Source organism: Oncorhynchus clarkii, unplaced genomic scaffold (assembly GCF_045791955.1).
Source record: "Oncorhynchus clarkii lewisi isolate Uvic-CL-2024 unplaced genomic scaffold, UVic_Ocla_1.0 unplaced_contig_570_pilon_pilon, whole genome shotgun sequence".
NCBI lineage: Eukaryota > Metazoa > Chordata > Actinopteri > Salmoniformes > Salmonidae > Oncorhynchus > Oncorhynchus clarkii.
In genome coordinates this window covers 208,794-225,383 of record NW_027260842.1, presented here as the reverse complement: position 1 = coordinate 225,383, position 16,590 = coordinate 208,794, and the positions used below count along the sequence as shown (strand labels likewise).

The 16,590-nt window shown below is 49.6% G+C and overlaps 1 protein-coding gene across 1 annotated transcript in view; it reads left to right on the top strand.

Moving 5' to 3' along the window:
• Positions 1-1,716, top strand: part of LOC139401893 (cAMP-dependent protein kinase type I-beta regulatory subunit-like) — a gene marked incomplete at its 5' end in the record, with an annotated part of 31,987 nt that extends 30,271 nt beyond the window's left edge. Inside the window, one exon of the mRNA XM_071145897.1 lies at positions 159-1,716. Coding sequence (XP_071001998.1) covers positions 159-331 — 173 coding nt within the window. The remainder of the gene's footprint in view (positions 1-158) is intronic.
• Between the last annotated feature and the right edge of the window lie 14,874 nt (positions 1,717-16,590).

Below are 16,590 nucleotides of genomic sequence, written 5' to 3'. Positions count from 1 at the left end.
CTGTTCAACACACACCAGGAACTGAATAAAACACAAGGACCTGAAAGGACACAACCTTATAGGGACCCCAACATTATATGTCATCATCATCATAAGTAATGACCCTCATGAAAGTCATCAGAATGACCCCTGACCTCTGACTCCACCTTGTCCTCCAGGTGAGATCGCCCTGCTGCTGAACAGGCCGCGGGCGGCCACAGTGGTGGCCCGGGGACCCCTGAAGTGTGTGAAGCTGGACCGGCCCCGCTTCGAACGGGTCCTGGGGCCCTGCTCGGAGATCCTAAAGAGGAACATCCAGAGATACAACAGCTTCATCTCTCTCACCGTGTGAGGGGCCACCGGGGGCCAAATGGGGAGGGAAAGGTGCGGATGGGTGGGGCAGGGGGGTTCCGGTGACAGGGCTTCTTCCTGCCTTTTTTTCATTTGGCTCTGTTCTTCTAATTCTGATCTTCTTCTTCTCCTTCACTTTGACCTGTCCTGTTTCTGTAGCTTTATTTAAATGAACAAGGAAACATGTGGGATGAATGTGGCGAGGACGGACAGACAGTGTGGATGTACTTTAAATGGCTCATATGTTACAGGCGTCATATATGTTTACTGAATACGATACATGCTTGGAGAACGCAATGAATGGAGGTAGATTGCACTTGTATGTATTTTATGAGGTAAACTATAACAGGGGAGGGGTGGGGTAATTCAGGAAGGGAAGTCATGAATTCAGGAAGTGATGTCATGTTTACGTACAGCGATGGAGGAAGTTGGGTGTCTTTGCGCGCTGGTTGTAGTTTTTTGCCTTTTCGCTTTAGGGTCCTGGTCGTTGGTCCGTGGTTGCCATTTCTACGTCAAATCAACCCACTACCTGATGACACAGGCCTTTGTTACCTAAAAACTAGAGGTAGACTTTTATTCTTGTCTGTTTCATTGATCTCAATGCTTTTTAACTGTGCTTGTGTTGCTGGTACGAATGACGATGGGGTGTTTGTTAGAAGTTATATTTTGAATAGGGGTTTTATTGATGGATGCTGCAAATGTGCCATGTGAAGGAGTGTGGCTTTTATTTTGTAAAGATACCTCCATTCTGATGTTTTATCTGAATCTGAATCTGTAAATTGTTCCAAAGGCGCAATAGTGTTTGTTAGATTAACACACACACACACACACACACTCTCTCAAACACATAACACACAGACACGGTCACACACTAACACACACACATGCACATGTACACACACATACACAAACACACGTTCTGACATACACTCATACAGGTGGATATACACACACACACACACACACACACACACACACACTCTCTCAGGACTATAAATTCATAATACAAATGTCTTACACTGGATGCTTTTTCAGCTGATTTTGGTCTGTGTTAAATTGATTGGTGAGATCATTTTCCATCACTTTACAGTTCTTAGCTTTTGGTGAATACAGCAGTTTGATTAACTTGTTTTGATGATGTTGATTTAAATGTTATTATAAATGTTTAAACCAGAGAAATAGACAAAGTTATGTTATTCTCTTTCTAAGTCATTGGAGATTGTGATCTCTATCTCGATTCAAAGTTGCACAATAATTGACCAATGGCAGATGATGTCCAATGGAGCTGACCTATAGAACAGCATCTTTCTGTATTCCACACTCTCATTGGTTCTCATCATATTATTCCATCCTTTTCAGCAAATAAATACAAGCTTCTGAACTCCACTGGTTTCTGTCTTTGTGTTTGCCATATATTTGAACTGTGCTGTTTCACTAAAGTTCTCAACCTAGAAACACTTTACAGACTGTATGTTTTACATCAGTTATCTTGTTGTTTTTAGTCCCACTGGTTTCACTGGTTCTTGGTTTCACTGGTTCTTGGTTTCACTGGTTCTTGGTTTCACTGGTTCTAGGTTTTACTGGTTCTAGGTTTTACTGGAAATAGTTTTTCTGTCGCTCTTCCATTAATTGTTTGTTCTCTACTGGTGTTTCAATGAAATATAGATCATAGTCGGTCTCACATTCCTTCTCATCTCTTACCCTGTCGGCATGTCCTGCATCCTCATTTCTTGATTAGGTCTTGTTCTCTTTTGCTTTTTATGGCTCTCACTCCGCTCTCTCCTCCCACTCCTCCCACCTCTTCCCCTCATTCTCCTACCCACCTACCCTTCCTCTCTCTCCTCCACTCTCTCCATCCCTCTTTTTCTTTCTCCCTCTCTTACCCCCTCCCACTCCTCCACCTCTTCCCCTCATTCTCCTACCCACATACTCTTCCTCTCTCTCCTCCACCTCTTCCCCTCATTCTCCTACCCACCTACCCTTCCTCTCTCTCCTCCACCTCTTCCCCTCATTCTCCTACCCACCTACCCTTCCTCTCTCTCCTCCACCTCTTCCCCTCATCCTCCTACCCGCCTACCCTTCCTCTCTCTCCTCCACTCTCTAAGCCATGTGTCGGTCATCCGTCAGTGTATAGCGGGACGTCAGGATTCCTCACAGCTAGTTTCCACTCTGCTGTGTGGAGTAAAGCTGAAGCCTTGACACATTCCTCCCCATCTTAAAGCCTGCTAAATCAACTGAGGAATGTGGCCTGCACTGAACCAACACCGTTTAGCCCCCCTCACACACAACCACCTGCATGTATGTGAGTGTGCACACAGACACGTTGATAGACACACACATTCATACACACAAACGCATGCTTGCAGACACACACATTCACACCATAAACACACCCACATTCATTTAAATACACACACGCACACACACACACACACACACACACACACCCGCCCTGTCTTAGCTGCATACAAAGACACAGAAACACACACACACTGTCCTGCATACACACAGGCACACCACAGCAATCCCAGTGATTATCAGAGGCTCCTGTCAGAACAGCTAGGTTGTGTTTATGTCCCAACATCACCACACTCTCCTCCAGGCCCCAGAGCAACACACAGTACATCTCTACAGTTCACATTATTTCTCCTCTCCTTTCTCCTCTTCCTTCCATTTTTGTTTCCAGTTTTCTGATTCACACTTTATTTCTAGTCGTCCACGTAATTCTTTCTCCCTCATTCCCTTGCCTCGTCACCTCTCACAGTAGCAGAGACGGATGACGAGGTCAGTAGAGGGTCATGTAATAATTGAGGGTTTTCTCATTTTTTTATAGAGACACAACTCACAAACACAAATCAAGCAAATAATACAGTGTTTCAATGCATGTACTGTATGTATGGTGTTGAAGAACAGAATCATTCAGGCCCTGATGAATTCCTCATTATATACGTTCCTCCTTCAAACAGGTAGTCTAACGTTTCACCGTCACCTTCAACATCTCTTCAAACAGGTAGTCTAACGTTTCACCTTCAACATCTCTTCAAACAGGTAGTCTAACGTTTCACCTTCAACATCTCTTCAAACAGGTAGTCTAACGTTTCACCTTCAACATCTCTTCAAACAGGTAGTCTAACGTTTCACCTTCACCTTCAACATCTCTTCAAACAGGTAGTCTAACGTTTCACCTTCAACATCTCTTCAAACAGGTAGTCTAACGTTTCACCGTCACCTTCAACATCTTCCACAGACCGGTGGACACAGCTCAACACTCCAACCCAGAGTGGTTATCTAACCAGAGGTGATGAGCTGTGTCTGACCTGTGTCTTGGTCTATGTAGAGTCCACAGCACCTGATCTGGCTTCCACCCTGGAACTCTGTGAGTGGGCCTGACCTTCATAAAGGCTGAAGTTGGCACTGCTATCAGGGTGCTATGACGAAGCATAACCTGCTTGGACCCCACTGGCTGTGGGCCAGGGTGTAATCAGAGCTGTATTCATAAAGTGTCTCAGGGTAGGAGTGCTGATCTGGTATCAGGTCCCCCCTGCCCAAATAATCGTATCATTATATTATCTAAACTGTAAAACTAATCCTAGATCATATTCCGAGACTTGTGTGAATACGGGCCCAGGACACATGCATGCACACACACACAAACACACACACTATACATACTCTCTCTCTCTCTCTCTCTCTCTCTCTCTCTCTCTCTCTCTCTCTCTCTCTCTCTCTCAGTATCACACACACCACCTGGATATACTGTACAGGGTGACCAAGTTCATTGCCTGAGACATATAGTGCATTCCTCCATATAGCAGTCATCCATCTACACATACCCAGGCCAGGACAGCAGCAGTTCATGCCCAGCCAAAGCTCCCCATCCCTGGGATGATGAGAACCACAGCCCCCTACAACACATCCATCCAGGACAATTGTCTCATTGAATGAATGGTAAGTGCATTGTGTACAGGAAATGGATTATGGCTTTGATTATATAGACATACATATAGCTTTAACACAGGTATCATTAGACAGTTCTGGGAACGTTACATTTGACATGGAGGAATGAGTGAAAGACCAGTTTCCCCTGATTCTTGTGGGAATGAGAGCGTTGTAAGGAGAACCCAGGCCCTCTTGTGAAAGTGTGTTTTGTTTTCCATGTTGTTTAACAGCCAAGACAAGTGTGTGTTATGTTGTACATCTAGGGAACACAGCCGGAGCCCGTTGAGGTGGGCTGTGCTGTCCCTGCTCCTCCCCTCCCCTCCTCAATCGCTCCCGTTTAGCATGAGAAAGAACTCTCCCGGGACGAGGGAAGAGAGAAATGGGGATTCGAATCATTAAACATTCCTGCCAGATTGCCACCCCCAACCGATGCCCACCCTCCCTCTCTGGCAGAACAACTCTCTCTGTCTCTGTCTCTTTGTCTCTGTCTCTCTCTCTCACTTTTCTCTGCCCCTACGACCCTGTTCCTCCTTCCTTATCTCTCCCTTTTCCCCCTCCCAATCTCTTCTCTATTTCCCCCCCCCCTCTCTCTCTCCCTTTTCCCCCTCCCAATCTCTTCTCTATTTCCCCCCCCCCCTCTCTCTCTCCCTTTCCCCCTCCCAATCTCTTCTCTATTTCCCCCCCCCCTCTCTCTCTCCCTTTTACCCTCCCAATATCTTCTCTATTTCCCCCCCCCCCTCTCTCTCCCTTTTACCCTCCCAATCTCTTCTCTATTTCTCCCCCCCCCTCTCTCTCCCTTTTACCCTCCCAATATCTTCTCTCTCCCCTCTCTCTCTCCCGTTTCCCCTCCCAATCTATTCTCTATTCCCCCCCTCTCTCTCTCCCTTTTACCCTCCCAATATATTCTCTCTCCCCTCCTCTTTCTCCCTTTTACCCTCCCAATCTATTCTCTATTTCCCCCCCCTCTCTCTCCTTTTCCCCCTCCCAATCTCTTCTCTATTTCCCCCCCCCCCTCTCTCTCCTTTTCCCCCTCCCAATCTCTTCTCTATTTCTCCCCCCCCCCTCTCTCTCCTTTTCCCCCTCCCAATCTCTTCTCTATTTCCCCCCCCCCCCCCCTCTCTCTCTCCCTTTTACCCTCCCAATATATTCTCTATTTCCCCCCCCCTCTCTCTCCCTTTCCCCCTCCCAATCTCTTCTCTATTTCTCCCCCCCCCTCTCTCTCTCCCTTTTACCCTCCCAATATATTCTCTCTCCCCTCCTCTTTCTCCCTTTTCCCCTCCCAATATATTCTCTATTTCCCCCCCCCCTCTCTCTCCCTTTCCCCCTCCCAATCTCTTCTCTATTTCTCCCCCCCCTCTCTCTCTCCCTTTTACCCTCCCAATATATTCTCTCTCCCCTCCTCTTTCTCCCTTTTCCCCTCCCAATCTATTCTCTATTTCCCCCCCCCCCTCTCTCTCTCCCTTTTACCCTCCCAATATATTCTCTATTTCCCCCCCCTCTCTCTCCCTTTCCCCCTCCCAATCTCTTCTCTATTTCTCCCCCCCTCTCTCTCTCCCTTTTACCCTCCCAATATCTTCTCTCTCCCCTCTCTCTCTCCCGTTTCCCCTCCCAATCTATTCTCTATTCCCCCCTCTCTCTCTCCCTTTTACCCTCCCAATATATTCTCTCTCCCCCCCTCTCTCTCTCCCTTTTACCCTCCCAATATATTCTCTCTCCCCTCCCCTTTCTCCCTTTTCCCCTCCCAATCTATTCTCTATTTCCCCCCTCTCTCTCCCTTTTCCCCTCCCAATATATTCTCTCTCCCCTCCTCTCTCTCCTTTTCCCCCTCCCAATCTCTTCTCTATTTCCCCCCTCCCTCTCTCTCTCCCTTTTACCCTCCCAATATATTCTCTCTCCCCTCCTCTCTCTCCTTTTCCCCCTCCCAATCTCTTCTCTATTCCCCCCCCCCCCTCTCTCTCCCTTTTACCCTCCCAATATCTTCTCTATTTCTCACCCCCCCTCTCTCTCCCTTTTCCCCTCCCAATCTCTTCTCTATTTCCCCCCCCCCTCTCTCCCTTTTCCCCTCCCAATATATTCTCTCTCCCCTCCTCTCTCTCCTTTTCCCCCTCCCAATCTCTTCTCTATTTCCCCCCCCCCTCTCTCTCTCCCTTTTCCCCTCCCAATATATTCTCTCTCCCCTCCTCTCTCTCCTTTTCCCCCTCCCAATCTCTTCTCTATTTCCCCCCCCCCCTCTCTCTCTCCCTTTTACCCTCCCAATATCTTCTCTATTTTTCACCCCCTCTCTCTCTCCCTTTTCCCCTCCCAATCTCTTCTCTATTTCCCCCCCCCCCTCTCTCTCTCCTTTTCCCCCTCCCAATCTCTTCTCTATTTCCCCCCCCCCCTCTCTCTCCCTTTTCCCCCTCCCAATCTATTCTCTATTTCCCCCCCCCCCCCTCTCTCCCTTTTACCCTCCCAATCTCTTCTCTCTCCCCTCCTCTCTCTCCCTTTTCCCCTCCCAATCTCTTCTCTCTCCCCTCCTCTCTCTCCCTTTTCCCCTCCCAATCTCTTCTCTCTCCCCTCCTCTCTCTCCCTTTTCCCCTCCCAATCTCTTCTCTCTCCCCTCCTCTCTCTCCCTTTTCCCCTCCCAATCTCTTCTCTCTCCCCTCCTCTCTCTCCCTTTTCCCCTCCCAATCTCTTCTCTCTCCCCTCCTCTCTCTCCCTTTTCCCCTCCCAATCTCTTCTCTATTTCTCCCCCCCCCTCTCTCTCTCCCTTTTACCCTCCCAATATATTCTCTCTCCCCTCCTCTTTCTCCCTTTTACCCTCCCAATCTATTCTCTATTCCCCCCCCCTCTCTCTCCTTTTCCCCCTCCCAATCTCTTCTCTATTTCCCCCCCCCCTCTCTCTCCCTTTTCCCCTCCCAATCTCTTCTCTATTTCTCCCCCCCCCTCTCTCTCCTTTTCCCCCTCCCAATCTCTTCTCTATTTCCCCCCCCCCCCCTCTCTCTCTCCCTTTTACCCTCCCAATATATTCTCTATTTCCCCCCCCCCTCTCTCTCCCTTTCCCCCTCCCAATCTCTTCTCTATTTCTCCCCCCCCCCTCTCTCTCTCCCTTTTACCCTCCCAATATATTCTCTCTCCCCTCCTCTTTCTCCCTTTTACCCTCCCAATCTATTCTCTATTTCCCCCCTCTCTCTCTCCTTTTCCCCCTCCCAATCTCTTCTCTATTTCCCCCCCCCCCCTCTCTCTCTCCCTTTTCCCCTCCCAATCTCTTCTCTATTTCTCCCCCCCCTCTCTCTCCCTTTTCCCCTCCCAATCTCTTCTCTATTTCTCCCCCCCCCTCTCTCCCTTTTACCCTCCCAATATCTTCTCCCCCCCTCTCTCTCCCTTTTCCCCTCCCAATCTCTTCTCTATTTCTCCCCCCCCCTCTCTCCCTTTTACCCTCCCAATATCTTCTCTCTCCTCTCTCTCTCTCCCTTTTCCCCTCCCAATCTCTTCTCTATTTCTCCCCCCCCTCTCTCTCCCTTTTCCCCTCCCAATCTATTCTCTACCCCCCCCCCCCCCCCTCTCTCTCTTTCTCCCCCTCTCCCCCACCCTCTCTTCCTCCTCCTTCCTTCCATCTCTCTCCCTGTTCCCCTCCCATGGACCACTATGGACCCAGAGCTCACGGTGGCATTCCCACACTGGGGCATCTTTGTGCCTGTGAATGGGGAGGGACACGACTCCAATGGCACTTGTCGGTCACAAAAACAAGTGGGCTGAAGGAGGACAGAGTATGAGGAGAGGAGGACAATATGAATGGAAATATCAAACTATTGCTCTTGGCCCGTATTCATAGAGCACCTCAGAGTAGGAGTGCTGATCTAGGACCAGGTCCTCCCTGTCCATGTGCTCTTATTCTTGATGATTTAAATACATCTCAGAGTAGGAGTGCTGATCTAGGACCAGGTCCTCCCTGTCCATGTGCTCTTATTCATGATGATTTAAATACATCTCAGAGTAGGAGTGCTGACCTAGGACCAGGTCCTCCCTGTCCATGTGCTCTTATTCATGATGATTTAAATACATCTCAGAGTAGGAGTGCTGATCTAGGACCAGGTCCTCCCTGTCCATGTGCTCTTATTCTTGATGATTTAAATACATCTCAGAGTAGGAGTGCTGATCTAGGACCAGGTCCTCCCTGTCCATGTGCTCTTATTCATGATGATTTAAATACATCTCAGAGTAGGAGTGCTGACCTAGGACCAGGTCCTCCCTGTCCATGTGCTCTTATTCATGATGATTTAAATACATCTCAGAGTAGGAGTGCTGATCTAGGACCAGGTCCTCCCTGTCCATGTGCTCTTATTCATGAGGATCTAAATGGTGAAAGTGTTCCTGCAGTACAGTATATCAGCACATATAGGTCAGGACTTTGTGTCAGGTTCTGTCTGAGCATTTTCTCTGTGGGAGAACCTCCAACAGCTACAACATTATGTAAGGCTGGCATTGGTGCAGCATTGCTTGGTTCTGAAGAGGGTAAGACTAAAGCAGCTCCTAGATCAGATCTGACATGATTACAGTTTTTTGCGATTGCTGACACACTTGTTGCAGAATTTGGCTCATACACACAAGCCAAATAAGACACAACACTTGGAGATAAACATCTCACAACTATGTCAAAATACAACTCTGCAATCAAATCCAAACAATCCTTTTTCAAAATAGCATTTTTTGCAACAAAATGATCCACACATGCACCATTTGAATTACTCTTTCAAAGCAGCAACACATTGATGTACTTCATACAAAACACTGCTGTCTTTCGTACTTTGTATACCTTTTGACTGTTCTCATACAGGCTGCTGTGAAAGATTGTTCCAGTACAGTACATCTAGTCACATTTCAATCAACACAAAAATAGAAAGGCTTCAGAAAACAATATATATACAGCTTATTTTTTGGCCATTGCAGGTTTTTACAACAACAAAACACAAAGAAAAGTAGAATTACAGTACAGTAATCAATACAATATGTTACTGTAAACTCACAGAAACAAAAATTATTACAGTAAAATTACAGTGTAATGGTAAACAAAAAATAGTAATGTAAGGGATTGTAAGGGATGGGGTGGATGGTTTATGGATCCCACCTTCTGTTAGGGTCTGGCCACATCACCTCATCCACATCACAAGCAAATGTCATCCCTGGCTAGGCAACAGGGAAAATATCTCCTTGCGTGCCATATCCAACACGGGACAGACCCCACCTCAATGTCTCTGCATGCCTCTCCCATTGCTTGCAAAAGAGGCCTGCGGGCCTGTGGTTGGCCAAGCCGAAAATAATTCCTCAATCGGTTTGAGAAATGGGGAGTAAGGGGGCAAGTGTACAACTGTAAAGTTGTGGTTGGTGAACCAGTCCCTGACCAGAGCAGCCCGGTGGAAACTAACATTATCCCAGATGACAACAAACCTGGGCTGCTCTGGTCCGTCCTGTACAACTGTGAAGTTGTGGTTGGTGACCCAGTCCCTGACCAGAGCAGCCCGGTAGAAACTAACATTATCCCAGATGACAACAAACCTGGGCTGCTCTGGTCCGTCCTGTACAACTGTGAAGTTGTGGTTGGTGAACCAGTCCCTGACCAGAGCAGCCCGGTGGAAACTAACATTATCCCAGATGACAACAAACCTGGGCTGCTCTGGTCCGTCCTGTACAACTGTGAAGTTGTGGTTGGTGAACCAGTCCCTGACGAGAGCAGCCCGGTGGAAACTAACATTATCCCAGATGACAACAGACCTGGGCTGCTCTGGTCCGTCCTGTACAACTGTGAAGTTGTGGTTGGTGAACCAGTCCCTTACCAGAGCAGCCCGGTGGAAACTAACATTATCCCAGATGACAACAAACCTGGGCTGCTCTGGTCCGTCCTGTACAACTGTGAAGTTGTGGTTGGTGACCCAGTCCCTGACCAGAGCAGCCCGGTAGAAACTAACATTATCCCAGATGACAACAAACCTGGGCTGCTCTGGTCCGTCCTGTACAACTGTAAAGTTGTGGCTGGTGAACCAGTCCCTGACCAGAGCAGCCCGGTGGAAACTAACATTATCATAGATGACAACAAACCTGGGCTGCTCTGGTCCGTCCTGTACAACTGTGAAGTTGTGGCTGGTGAACCAGTCCCTGACCAGAGCAGCCCGGTGGAAACTAACATTATCCCAGATGACAACAGACCTGGGCTGCTCTGGTCCGTCCTGTACAACTGTAAAGTTGTGGCTGGTGAACCAGTCCCTGACCAGAGCAGCCCGGTAGAAACTAACATTATCCCAGATGACAACAAACCTGGGCTGCTCTGGTCCGTCCTGTACAACTGTGAAGTTGTGGTTGGTGAACCAGTCCCTGACCAGAGCAGCCCGGTGGAAACTAACATTATCCCAGATGACAACAAACCTGGGCTGCTCTGGTCCGTCCTGTACAACTGTGAAGTTGTGGTTGGTGACCCAGTCCCAGACCAGAGCAGCCCGGTGGAAACTAACATTATCCCAGATGACAACAAACCTGGGCTGCTCTGGTCCGTCCTGTACAACTGTAAAGTTGTGGTTGGTGAACCAGTCCCTGACCAGAGCAGCCCGGTGGAAACTAACATTATCCCAGATGACAACAAACCTGGGCTGCTCTGGTCCGTCCTGTACAACTGTGAAGTTGTGGTTGATGAACCAGTCCCTGACCAGAGCAGCTCGGTAGAAACTAACATTATCCCACATGACAACAAACCTGGGCTGCTTTGGTCCGTCCTGTACAACTGTGAAGTTGTGGCTGGTGAACCAGTCCCTGACCAGAGCAGCCCGGTGGAAACTAACATTATCCCACATGACAACAAACCTGGGCTGCTCTGGTCCGTCCTGTACAACTGTGAAGTTGTGGTTGGTGAACCAGTCCCTGACCAGAGCAGCCCGGTGGAAACTAACATTATCCCAGATGACAACAAACCTGGGCTGCTCTGGTCCGTCCTGTACAACTGTAAAGTTGTGGTTGGTGACCCAGTCCCTGACCAGAGCAGCCCGGTGGAAACTAACATTATCCCAGATGACAACAAACCTGGGCTGCTCTGGTCCGTCCTGTACAACTGTAAAGTTGTGGTTGGTGAACCAGTCCCTGACCAGAGCAGCCCGGTGGAAACTAACATTATCCCAGATGACAACAAACCTGGGCTGCTCTGGTCCGTCCTGTACAACTGTGAAGTTGTGGTTGATGAACCAGTCCCTGACCAGAGCAGCCCGGTAGAAACTAACATTATCCCACATGACAACAAACCTGGGCTGCTCTGGTCCGTCCTGTACAACTGTGAAAATGTGGCTGGTGAACCAGTCCCTGACCAGAGTAGCCCGGTGGAAACTAACATTATCCCACATGACAACAAACCTGGGCTGCTCTGGTCCGTCCTGTACAACTGTAAAGTTGTGGTTGGTGAACCAGTCCCTGACCAGAGCAGCCCGGTGGAAACTAACATTATCCCAGATGACAAGAAACCTGGGCTGCTCTGGTCCGTCCTGTACAACTGCATTATGTAGAGCATCCATAAATATGATTACGTGTTGTAGTATTGTAGGGACCGAGGGTGGCATTGTGATGCATCCAGAAATATGATTATGTGTTGCAGTATTGTAGAGACCGAGGGTGGCATTGTGATGCATCCAGAAACATGATTATGTATTGTAGTATTGTAGGGACCGAGGGTGGCATTGTGATGCATCCAGAAATATGATTATGTGTTGTAGTATTGTAGGGACCGAGGGTGACATGGTGATACATCCAGAAATATGATTATGTGTGTAGTATTGTAGGGACCGAGGGTGGCATTGTGATGCATCCAGAAATATGATTATGTGTTGTAGTATTGTAGGGACCGAGGGTGGCATTGTGATGCATCCAGAAATATGATTATGTGTGTAGTATTGTAGGGACCGAGGGTGACATGGTGATGCATCCAGAAATATGATTATGTGTTGCAGTATTATAGGGACCGAGGGTGGCATTGTGATGCATCCAGAAATATGATTGATTATGTGTTGCAGTATTGTAAGGACCGAGGGTGGCATGGTGATGGAGAACTCCTTGCAGACAAATGGTGGAACACAAGGTGATATTTCCACCTCGCTGCCCAGGGATATTCACAACGGCTTCTTGTCCTGTAACATGTCGGCCCTGACGCCTGGTTTTAACTAGATTGAATCCAGCTTCATCAACGAAAATGACATCATGAGGCAGTGCAGCTGCATCAAAACACAGGACTCTCTGTGACAGAACATACAAACACTGTACTGTGAATGTGGTGTAACTCAAAACACAGGACTCTCTGTGACAGAACATACAAACACTGTACTGTGAATGTGGTGTAACTCACAACGCAGGACTCTCTGTGACAGAACATACAAACACTGTACTGTGAATGTGGTGTAACTCAAAACACAGGACTCTCTGTGACAGAACATACAAACACTGTACTGTGAATGTGGTGTAACTCAAAACACAGGACTCTCTGTGACAGAACATACAAACACTGTACTGTGAATGTGGTGTAACTCAAAACACAGGACTCTCTGTGACAGAACATACAGTGAATGTGGTGTAACTCAAAACACAGGACTCTCTGTGACAGAACAAACAAACACTGTACTGTGAATGTGGTGTAACTCAAAACACAGGACTCTCTGTGACAGAACATACAAACACTGTACTGTGAATGTGGTGTAACTCAAAGTCCAGGACTCTCTGTGATCTGCCATGATTTGCTCTCGTAGTTGATTTAGGCGGATGGTGGTGTTTGCCAACACTAGGTTGACAATGGCCAGTTCCTGTTCATGGTGAACAGACGTTGTCTTCCACCCTCAGGGGGTCGTCTGGCAGTTCTGTAGAAAATACAAGAATAGGATGTCATTGGTTAGGTTTTTCTTTACATACTGTATACAGTAACATCACAACTGTATCACATGTACTTCACAGCACCTATTTGTTTTGTTCACTGAGGAGCATCGACCTAATATTGTAGGAATCTGTTGTATTGTACTGTGATGCAGAATGATGTGCAACAATTACATAGGTACAGTCTAGTGTAGAAAGTTGAAGACATACCTGTTCTCCAGTTTAAATGTCCGTATTATGGATGCTACCGTGAAGCGACTCAGGTTAGGCTGGACTCTCTGCCTCCCTCATTGTCAGGCCATGATTTATGACACGGACCACCAAAATGGCCCTAATGTCATCCGAAATGTGTCTATTGTCTATTGCCTATGTCTTTGTCCTCATCCTCCTCCACTCACCTCACTCACCTCACTCACCTCACTCACCTCACTCACCCCACTCACCTCACTCACCTCACTCACCTCACTCACCTCACTCCACCCCACTCACCTCACTCACCTCACTCACCCCACTCACCTCACTCACCTCACTCACCCCACTCACCTCACTCACCCCACTCACCTCACCTACCTCACTCACCTCACTCACCCCACTCACTTCACTCCACCCCACTCACCTCACTCACCTCACTCACCCCACTCACCTCACTCACCTCACTCACCCCACTCACCTCACTCACCTCACTCACCCACTCACCTCACTCCACCCCACTCACCCCACTCACCTCACTCACCTCACTCACCCCACTCACCTCACTCACCTCACTCACCTCACTCACCTCACTCACCCCACTCACCTCACTCCACCCCACTCACCTCACTCACCTCACTCACCTCACTCACCCCACTCACCTCACTCATCTCACTCACCTCACTCTCACTTACTCACCCCACTCACCTCACTCATCTCACTCACCTCACTCATTTCACTCACCTCACTCATCTCACTCACCTCACTCATCTCACTCACCTCACTCATCTCACTCACCCCACTCACCTCACTCACCTCACACTCACCCACTCACCTAACTCACCCCACTCATCTCACTCACCTCACTCTCACTTACTTACCCCACTCACCTCACTCATCTCACTCACCTCACTCACCTCACTCACTCACCTCACTCATCTCACTCACCTCACTCATCTCACTCACCCCACTCACCTCACTCACCTCACTCACCTCACTCACCTTACACTCACCCACTCACCTCACTCACCTTACACTCACCCCACCCACCTCACTCACCTCACTCACCCCACTCACCTCACTCTCACTTACTCACCCCACTCACCTCACTCACCCCACTCACCTCACTCACCCCACTCACTTCACTCCACCCCACTCACCTCACTCACCTCACTCACCCCACTCACCTCACTCACCTCACTCACCCCACTCACCTCACTCACCTCACTCACCCACTCACCTCACTCCACCCCACTCACCCCACTCACCTCACTCACCTCACTCACCCCACTCATCTCACTCACCTCACTCACCTCACTCACCCCACTCACCTCACTCCACCCCACTCACCTCACTCACCTCACTCACCCCACTCACCTCACTCATCTCACTCACCTCACTCTCACTTACTCACCCCACTCACCTCACTCATCTCACTCACCTCACTCATCTCACTCACCTCACTCATCTCACTCACCTCACTCATCTCACTCACCTCACTCATCTCACTCACCCCACTCACCTCACTCACCTCACACTCACCCACTCACCTAACTCACCCCACTCATCTCACTCACCTCACTCTCACTTACTCACCCCACTCACCTCACTCACTCACTCACCTCACTCATCTCACTCACCTCACTCACCTCACTCATCTCACTCACCTCACTCATCTCACTCACCCCACTCACCTCACTCGCCCCACTCACCTCACTCGCCCCACTCACCCCACTCACCTCACTCACCTCACTCTCACTTACTCACCCCACTCACCTCACTCACCCCACTCACCTCACTCACCTCACTCACCCCACTCACCTCACTCACCCCACTCACTTCAGTCACCCCACTCACCTCACTCACCTCACTCGCCCCACTCACCTCACTCACCCCACTCACCTCACTCACCTCACTCGCCCCACTCACCTCACTCGCCCCACTCACCTCACTCGCCCCACTCACCTCACTCGCCCCACTCACCCCACTCACCTCACTCACCTCACTCTCACTTACTCACCCCACTCACCCCACTCACCTCACTCACCTCACTCTCACTTACTCACCCCACTCACCCCACTCACCTCACTCACCTCACTCACCTCACTCACCTCACTCACCCCACTCACCCCACTCACCCCACTCACCTCACTCACCTCACTCAACCCACTCACCCCACTCGCCCCACTCACTTCACTCACCCCACTCACCTCACTCACCCCACTCACCTCACTCACCTCACTCACCTCACTCGCCCCACTCACCTCACTCGCCCCACTCACCTCACTCGCCCCACTCGCCCCACTCACCTCACTCGTCCCACTCACCTCACTCGCCTCACGCGCCCCACTCACCCCACTCACCTCACTCACCTCACTCTCACTTACTCACCCCACTCACCCCACTCACCTCACTCACCTCACTCACACTTACTCACCCCACTCACCTCACTCACCTCACTCACCTCACTCACCTCACTCACCTCACTCACCCCACTCACCTCACTCACCTCACTCTCACTTACTCACCCCACTCACCCCACTCACCTCACTCACCTCACTCTCACTTACTCACCCCACTCACCTCACTCACCTCACTCACCTCACTCACCTCACTCACCTCACTCACCTCACTCACCCCACTAACCCCACTCACCTCACTCACCTCACTCACCCCACTCACCCCACTCGCCCCACTCACTTCACTCACCCCACTCACCCCACTCACCTCACTCACTTCACTCACCTCACTCGCCCCACTCACCTCACTCGCCCCACTCGCCCCACTCACCTCACTCGCCCCACTCACCTCACTCGCCTCACTCGCCCCACTCTCACTTACTCACCCCACTCACCCCACTCACCTCACTCACCTCACTCTCACTTACTCACCCCACTCACCCCACTCACCTCACTCACCTCACTCACCTCACTCACCTCACTCGCCCCACTCACCTCACTCACCTCACTCACCTCACTCACCCCACTCACCCCACTCACCTCACTCACCTCACTCACCGCACTCGCCCCACTCGCCCCATGGAACTAATGTCATCCGAAATATGTCTATTGTCTATTGTCTATGTCTTTGTCCTCATCCTCCTCCACTCACCTCACTCACCTCACTCACCTCACTCACCCCACTCACCTCACTCACCTCACTCACCTCACTCACCTCACTCCACCCCACTCACCTCACTCACCTCACTCACCCCACTCACCACCCCACTCACTCACCTCACTCACCCCACTCACCTCACTC